Here is a 9,393-nt window from a genome sequence, read left to right on the forward strand (position 1 = left end):
AGAATGAGCTGATGGGATGCACGGGAAAAGGCGAGAGCGAGAGGTGGAAATGAAACGACAGAGGTTTCCTATCAGAAAAAGAAGCCATTGAGTGTGGCAGATGAGGTGTGTACAGGCACTGGCAAATAAAAATCCAATTTGGGTTGGAATGGGTGACCGAATCAGGGAGTCAAGAGAGGTAGAGGAGAGTGGGAAGAGAGAATCCTGTTAGTCCGACAATCACTGCTATAATTCTAATGTGGCCCACATTCCCGACAGCTTATCGTTTTTCTATGAAGATGGAATTACACATCTCTATATCATGCCCGCATTCCTTCCAAGTGACAGACTGTATTAGTCGGCGAGGGGAAACCTAACGTTTTCTGTGCATGCATTATGTGCGTGTAGCTACCAAAACCTGTATGCGTGCCTCGGGGACTTCGATGCATCAACACCGTCGTCATCATCACAGGGTTCTCTTGTTCCTCGGTGGAGCTGAAGCTGCCAACACACTCTCCACCCCCCCCCCACAACCATCTACCCTGTCATTAGACCGCACTCTAAACACAATGTGTCATCGGGATGTTTTGATGCCATCTGCCTCCACATTAAAACGGGAGGAAAGCTAACAATCAGAATGTTGAGGATAGTGCTGAAACGGAAATAGAGAGATGAAGAAGGGGACAAATGAGGGAGAGATGGACACACACTCACACACACACACACTTGAGTGTATAAGTGAGGAAAACCATGCAATCCTTCCCAGTGCCCCCTCCACACACATGAACACGCCCTGTACCCACACTCAGTCAGAGTGACACTGATGGAGCTAATATGAGAGACGTCAGCGGCGTTGCCTGGGAGAGGTATTTATTGGCAAGGTGAAAGCCAAATGCAGTCAATTACGCTGCCTGCCTGCCCAATCATTTCTCACCAAGAGAGATGGCCGGCCAAGATAAACTGGTTATTTCACAAAAACAATCCATCTGGAAAGTTGATGTGCTGTCTGCAGTCAGAAACCACCTTCCTGCATTCTGGAATGGGATAATGGCAGGGAAATAGAGCGGCTCACGGAGGCCGAGAGGCCACGTCCACATGTGTGTGGAGGACTATACGGTATGTGTCATGGTGACAGCTGCCCCTGCCTCCACATTTGCAGTCTCCAATTTGTTTATTCATTTTATAATTTGCTCATCATGTCCTGTTTCGCAGACACTACCATACCCCTCTTGCCCTGTTGTTATCACGGTCTCAGTCATCTGCTTTAATTGATTACCTGACTTTGCTTATCTGCCCACACATCTCCACAGTCATAGTCTAGACAGAGGAACTGTTTAGCTGTTCGTCACATTGCCTGGGATGTCTGTGGTTCACTACAGTTCTTCCCATGTTCAGTAACATTTAACTGGATCCACGTGGTGCTGCGGATGGAGTATTTTTCTTAAATGAAGACTATGTACCTTTAAAAAAATATATATGTAATAAATTCTTCCCCTTATAATTGAAGTTCAAGGTTTCCATAAAGATTCTGTTTTGAGAGGGAATAGGGAAACAAACAAAACAATTTGAACTTGTTTGCATATTCTCTGAAGGTACTAATTCAAAGATAACTTAGACTTGCCAAACATGTCTCTCTGATTAAAGTTGTTTATGAACCTATATACCTATATGACAAATGAGCTTTATGTGGTCTGCTAAACAGGCTATACTAATTTAAGATTTCTTTTATGCTTGTTTACTATGTGTGTGAGACACTGCATTTCAGACTCCTGTGAATTTAGAATACACTGAACTGACTTGATGTTCTCTCTGTGAACTGCTAAACAAAGGCAGGCAGAGGATCAAAAACAAACTGAAATGTTCTTGAATTTATACATTACAATGTGAACATTTTCAGTTTGCAGCCTTTCTTTGTGTTTTACCGTCTCTCTACGCCTCTGTCTGTGCCTAACAAAAAGGACGTCTTGATGGAAAAAAGAGGGATAAGGTGATTTAGGAGTGGCTTGGCAATTTGCATTCAGCTGTTAGATCAAAGTCACATTTCCCTCCGAACCAAATTAACTGCTTTTTTTTCTGGAGGCCTTTGTTGGACGGCACATTCAAAGAGACTCATTTTATAGCTATTTCTATTTTTGCCTGATCATTTTTTTGTGTTACAGAAACTCCTTCGCTAGCTTCATGGATCTCGTCTTCTTCACCCTTTTTTGATATGCTGCCGCGTCAACACAACAGCGATGAAAAAAAGAAAACAAACAAAAATATCTATTTTCTCTTTCTCACTTGAGGGGAGAGAGGAATACATTTGAATAATCTCACCCACTGAGATGACTCATCCAAAGTAAATATGAATATTTCAATAAATAAGGGGTTTCTGAGTCATGGTAACACAGGGTGAAGGTTATAGTCACCTTTTAGCCTTTCACCTGCTGAACTTCTTCAAGAAAATACCAATAATTCCCACATACAGTACTTCAAAATGCAACTGTTGGGATGGAGAGTTTTTTTCTTTTAAATCATATGGCCTGTTTAATGTAACAGATCCAAATAAGGAGTGACTGTAGCACGAGCATTACAACATCATGAGACATTTTCTAAAACACAAATAGCTCACCTTGGTAGCCAAAAGTCGAGTCAGGTAGATCTCAGAGACCATCTTGCTGCCGCGGTCGCCCTCCTTCTGGTCTCCGTGCTCATGGTTCTTCACCAGGTGCCAAACCTTGACCCCACTCTCCAAGTCAGGAGTGATCATAGGAGTACGGGAACGCAGGCTGTCGGGGCTTCCAGTGTACTTGATCATGTTCTCTGTGAACAACAGCATGCATTAGTTAATGTAGTACTGATGTAACTGATCAGAAAAACACAATGTCTAATCAGTGGTTTTCTTTTTTTATGTATTTATGTACACCAATAAAGATCTGTAAACTATATGCTGAACACATCATCACAGAGTAGACACAAGACACATTTAAAGCTTAATAAGGGCAGAGTGTGAGATAAACAAGAAGTAAAGAAAGCTAAAAAATACAATCAGGCTTTGGCAGCACAAAACAGAAAAGTAAAAAACAACAGATCTAAAGAAATCTGTTGCTTCACCAAAGAGGCATGGAAAGGCATAACTACATGTCAGCAACAGAGTACCATTTTTTGGCTCGTGGCATTCAATTTAAAGGTCTGGGAGATTGGATATGAAACTTTTAGACAGTGTGCATGCTTAATTTTTCATAGCTTCACGGTATAAGACATGGCATCGACGGATGACACAAAATCGAACATGTGTCAGACGAGATGAAATATGTATGGCCCACCCATTGGCCGGGGTGGCGATGACATTTCCAAACACATGGCTCAATGAATGTTGACACAGTGTGAAATAAATTGATCAGTGGGTGCGGTTTAGAGAGAGAAGCAAAAAAAAACCGTGACAGAAATCAATCTGACCGGAGAGGAAAGCGGGAGGAGTGTACGGGGGGAGACAGAGCAGAATAAAAGAGACTGTCGGAGACAGAGAATGTGTGTGTGTGTGTGTGTGTGTGCTCAAATGTAATAACAGTTTGATCAACTGGAAATGCAATATTTAACTCTAGCTTTGTTATAAGACCTGTGTCAGGTATTCTTTGCAGGACTTGTATTACTTCTATTTTTTCTGGGACACTGGACATGTGTGACTCTAACTGTGCTGTTTTTGGGGTTGTGCGGGTGAAAGAAGATGTGTGCTGGTTTTGTATAGAAAGGTATAGAGTGGTTAGTGCATTCATTTTGTGTTAATGATTTATTCTAGAAGTTACGAAGCTGAGGGTGATGCAGAGTCTTGTTCTCTTTCGTATTCTAAAGCGAACACGGAGCCAGGACTGGGGTGACGTGATGTCGTTTGTGAGAAGCCTATAGCTGCTGCGTTCTGAACTAGTTTTAGGCGAGAGAGTGACACAGAAGTTTCTCCTTTCTCTGTCGGACTCAACATGTTACACAGTGTCTGTCTTAATCACTGTACCTTTTTGCACAACTTTCTCTCCTGCGCCGCTCTCCCTCCCCCTCTTCAGTTGCTCTATTAAATTCAGCCTTGTCTCTTTCTTCACTATCTGGCCATTGTACTCATGGAGAGTTGAAAGTCACTCTCAAGTACCACACCAGTTGTTAAGTGGATCACACCTGCGTTTGAAGTCAATCCCTTAAAAAAAAAAGAGATATTCCTGGCCTCCTACTTCCCTTTTCTGTTGCGCTGCTCACCTTCTCCTATCTGGTCTAATTTGGAGCCGGAGAAGTGAGGTGAGGCCGTATGGAGATGAGGCCATGCTAATAATGTGGCACCACATTTGATGTGTCTGAAGTGTTTGTGGCCAGTGAGGCTGGCCCCTTTGATCAGCAACTAACTTGATGGTTTCTCAGGTTCAAGGAGACGTGGAGCAGACGGACAGGCAGAAAAAAAAACACTGGCACACGAAAGGATGAGAGGACACACTTTGGAGTCTCAAGAGGCCAGAACAAGAGATGAAAAGTCTATTTGGTCTCCTGTTATGTTTTAGAAATCCCTTCAAATTGTGTCTCGTCTTTCTATGTCCATCAGTGTTGTCATGCAGGGTCCTTTGGATGCTTGTCACCAGATGTCTACCAACATGTGGGAGCATCCACTGCTGCAGGATCACACATATTTCACCTGTCTATCCCCCCACACCCTTACTTTCTCTAATTATGTATTTTATAGACTCACATTTCAGATTTATATTGTCATTTGTTTGACTTAAATTGCTCAAATTATTATTTACGTGTATTTTTGCATATAAGGATCATACATGTAGTTTCTACCATTGTGCATGTCTTTAATCCTGTAGGGAAAATGTTATTCTGACACAGATACTACTGAAACTTGAAGAAGCAGGTCGGCTTACCATATTTACTTGCAGAAGTCCGAGACACAGTGGAATTGTTCACTGAATTGTAGGCTGTAACTTGCTTGGGAACCAAGGCCATTACTGCATTATCAGTTACCTGAAAAACAGACAGACATATATTATGCAAATTACTCTTCAAAACAAAAGAGTTTTTTTTCAGTTGTGCAGATTTCTAACACAACCAATCAGAAAACCCATAGATCACTGTGTTGGTGTACTTTTTTATATTCCCCCTCCATCTATTGTGGTTTCATGTGGATAAACAGAGAATATCGTATTACCCTTATGCGCTCTATTCAGCCCACACATACATATGACTGACAGGGGGAGGGAGAGTTTAGTAGAGCATGTGTGAGTAGGGCTGTGCGAGAGGGGATATCCCACAGTCTCTTTTCAATAATACCTTTCCTCTAGGGTTGTGTGTGTGTGTGTGAGTTTGAGAGAGTGTGTGTGAAGAATCAAGCAGTGTGTATCTCTGTGTTGGTCTATGTGTAAATAAGTGTGTGTAAATGAGAAATGAGTCTATCGTGCGCTCCTCCTTCCCAATCAGCCATACAGGTTTCAATTAACACGACTGGGATGTAGTCTGTCCCAGCCGTACCGCCCCCCCCCACCACACACAGTATACCCCTGTTCTGCATAATCTGGCTACCCGTGCTGGAGGGTAAGCAGGGGTTAATTGAAGTGATCAGGGACAGGGCACAAGGACCAGGGGCCTTTTGTGCGTATACGTGTGTGTGTGTGTGTGTGTGTGTGTGTGTGTGTGTGTGTGTGTGTGTGTGTGTGTGTGCGCGTGCGAGCTGGGGCCTTTTTAAGATTGTATCATTATGTCACCCAGTCACTCAATCTGCTCCTTATGCATAATATGTTGATATTATTGTAAGCAGGAGGCCCACAGGGCAGATTTTGTTATTCCTTTGTGGGGAGCCCCCCCAACTCTCCTTCAGCATGCTCCCTAATCACTGCTGCTCTTATATGTTGAACGGATATAAAACGAGCAAAGCACAATGGAACACAATGAAAAGGAGGAGTGGCATTTGGGGAAATAACATTTGGAGGAGAGGATGAAGACAGAAAGCGGAACAGAGTTACCTGAAATAGAGGAGGGGGAGAGAAATGTCTCAGAACGATCTGATATGGCAAATGCCAAATGTTTGCTTGTAGCTACTATGTGATGTTTCCCTTAACAAGAAATCAAAGTTTGTGATGCAAACTGTCACATTGTGACTGAAGGCAGAGTGGGTGGGTGAGTAATGCTAGTAGCAGATCAAACCAGATCAGTTTGAAAGAAGGGAGCTCATGATTCTATTGAGTGTGTCTGGTTGGTCAAATTAGCTTCTAAAAAGACAAACCATATGTATACAACATGTCTGGAGGGCATCGCAAGACCAACTGTAGCAGCACATCCGGGTTGGCAGAAGTGGCATCATTCAATTGAGTGCATTAATGGATTTGATTAGGAGAGGATCTTCAATAAAGTGATTTATAAATGAGACATTTCAATGAAATAAAGTTAAAACAAGAGCAGAAATGCTATGAATGGAATCACAGATGTCCTTGACTGAACTGAATGTGTTTGTGGCCTCCCCTCCATTCCTTCCTCTTTGCGTAGCCTCCTGACAATATTCAAGTGGATGGGAGTGTTTCCTTTTTTTTTTTGGTCTGCCAAGGATAAGGTGCCCTTATTCCTTGGCCTGAAAAAAAGAATTAACTTCTGTCTTCATTATCTTATCTCGGATTCATATCAGCTCCCTAATCCATTCCACCCGCGCCTCATACTCCAAGCCTGTTGACACTTGCTGATGCTGACATTTAATTTAGGCACCGCGCAAACTGCACTTGGAATGGACAGTAGCTGCTTGCTTAGCTGCTCCAATTATTATAACACCGTGTTGACAAAGCAAGCCTGTTTTTCCATCCAGTCTCATTCTGGTTGGCTGAATGGACAGCTGCTACTGATGAGGCACAAAACACCTGCAGATGCACGTTTGTCTTGCCTTTGTATGTTGTGCACGTCTTCATGTTACTGCCTGTTAATATATGTGTACATCCCTTACCTTTGCTATTAACTGTGCATATGCGTGCATGTAGTACCTTGTGTATGTCTGTGACGGTCTATTCTGCACGTGAAATCTATGCCAACACTAATCCGTTTCAGAAGGAAGACGACACTTGGCCGGCATCAGATCTTATCTCAAGCACTCTCCACACACACAAGGGATTACCTCCAAGTGCCACTGTTGTTGGTCACTTCCCTACCTGGCCCTGCCTCATTCTCCTTCACCTGACAGATAAGTTGTGGTTGTGGTGTGTGTGTGTGTGTATGTGTGTGTGTGTGTGTGAGGGGTGTCCCTGTCAGCTGAGGACTCGCAGAACTAAATGGCTGGAAAAGTTCTTTGACTGAATTGTCCATTAGATAGTTTTGGAGCTTAGTGCAGATCATCAGGTCACACAGCTTTAGAGGAAAAGGTGGAGGGGAGTTAAAAGGGCATCAGAGACGGCGAGAAATACTATAGATAGAGGGATGATGGGTGGTGAGCAGGAAATGTTCAAATAAATAGCAGGCTTTCAGGTTTGAATACCAGGCCTTTGTGCTTGGTATTTGTTTTCTTAATGCCGTCAGAAAAATTGTGTTTGTGTACGTTTGCTGTGAGAATGGGATGAAAAAACTGTACCCCTGAAGGGAAGATGTGAATGCCTTCAAATAACAGATGTAATCTTTCCAACACAAGCTTCAGAATACGCTAAATCTCTGCAGATAAACATCTTTTACTTTCTTTTACTCCTTTCTCTGTGAGATCTAAAAGTTTACAAACCCTTTGTATTTCTCAAACTCCAGTGACTCAAGTTCTTTAGGAGTTGAAATATTCTGGTTATTTTCATTTGAATGCAGGTTTCACATTTTAGAAGATACAGTCACAAGCATACCTGGTAATGGTACAACATGTTCAGTCTCTTCCAGTCCCCTTCGATCTTAGTGGTGACGTCTTCATCCTGCAGGATCAAGCGCTGTCCTCGACCCTGACGCCATTCTGCAATTGCAAGGGGAAGAAAAAGATCAGGATATCTCCAGCTTTCTTCACACAACACTCCTGCTTTGAAAATATTTACTTTTCACTCTTACTTGTTTCGCAAAGATAAGATATCTCAAAATCTGCTTTTTTGTGCCGATATGCATTTTCTGCTTTTGGTGACAGTTGTGTTTTTAACCACAACAACAATTACAAAAGATAAACAGTTGGTTCTAAATCCTACGGGTATGATATCAGTGACAATCAATATGTTACATTGTAAAACAAATTATATTGTGTAAGTGGGAGTCAGAACAGGTTGGAAAGTTCTGATAGCACGAATCTGCATTGTTTGCATCTTTATCTTGTGCCTGATTTGATCTGTTCATATCATGTATACTGGCTGTATGTGTAGCAATCATTCACCCCAGGATAAAAAATATATATTATTTTGTAATTCTAACCTTAGGTGAAAAGATAAACATCAAGAGAAACCCACGTGCAAGACAGACAGAGCCTCGCTGCTCTTATTGTTATTGCTGGGAGCTTTGGTAAGAAGCACACCAGGCTCATATCCACGGCAACAGTATATGGAGAACCAGAAGGCTGCAGACAGACTGCAGAGTACGTCATTTACACACTTTTCAACAAGCAACTTTCAGTGCACATGACAAGTGTCTTTCATTGAAAAAACAGGATGGCATTTACATGACATTACATCTACAGAACGTAGACACCAGGCTTCTCCACATCTATGCAACCTCAGCAGAAAACAAAAGCTTTGCAAGAAACAATACCCCAGCGACATTATCATAAGTGAAAAAGGAAAACCATCTCAAAAACAAACAAGCAGATGATTCCTCTATACTTTTTGCAGACATCAAGGGGTTTCTGAATACGTTATTGTGTCTGTGCTCCTTGCTCTGCTTCCCACTTGTGTCGACCACCGTCATCTCCTATTCTGATCACAAACGGCAAAACAAAGCGGCAATCACTGTGGCGCGTGATGAGGCCCGTCTTTGGAGGATTGACCAGAATTGTCTTAGCGTCTGAAAAAAAATCTGCAGGAAATAAAGATTCTCCTGTTGTTTTTGTCCATACAGTAGATCTTCCCATAAAGATGCAAATGAGCGCCCGTCTCCAGTCGAGGCTCGATAAACACATGAAGAAATGAGGGAAAGGAAAGGAATAAATAAAAGAATAAACTTGGTGCGAAACCAGAGCAAACTGAGATTACTCTGATTCCCAAATCCAGTGGTCGCTGCTCAGTGGGAGAAGAACAGTGTGTATGCGTGTGTGTGTGGACTTGCATTCCAGACTCACACACAGCTAAAGAGATAAGGGCGTTGGGGAGTGTATGGATGCTGAGGCGAAGAGAAAGGCTGAAGGTGACTGTTGTACTCCACAGAGATGCATGACACACATAAGGAAAAAAAGACGCACACACACACACACACGCACACACACACGCACACACACACACACACACACACACACACACACACACACACACACAC

The 9,393-nt window shown here is 42.6% G+C and overlaps 1 protein-coding gene across 1 annotated transcript in view; it reads right to left on the reverse strand.

Annotated features, from left to right (window-relative positions):
- The window catches only part of plxna4 (plexin A4), a 205,782-nt gene that overhangs the window by 10,546 nt on the left and 185,843 nt on the right, over positions 1-9,393 (reverse strand). The window contains exons 26-28 of the mRNA XM_031858799.1: positions 7,794-7,897; positions 4,863-4,962; positions 2,591-2,781 (exon numbers count right to left, since the gene is read on the reverse strand). Of these exons, the coding sequence (XP_031714659.1) occupies positions 2,591-2,781; positions 4,863-4,962; positions 7,794-7,897 (395 nt within the window). The remainder of the gene's footprint in view (positions 1-2,590; positions 2,782-4,862; positions 4,963-7,793; positions 7,898-9,393) is intronic.

Source organism: Anarrhichthys ocellatus, unplaced genomic scaffold, assembly GCF_004355925.1.
Source record: "Anarrhichthys ocellatus isolate YVR2014 unplaced genomic scaffold, GSC_Weel_1.0 scaffold21, whole genome shotgun sequence".
In the NCBI taxonomy this organism is placed as follows: Eukaryota; Metazoa; Chordata; class Actinopteri; order Perciformes; family Anarhichadidae; genus Anarrhichthys; species Anarrhichthys ocellatus.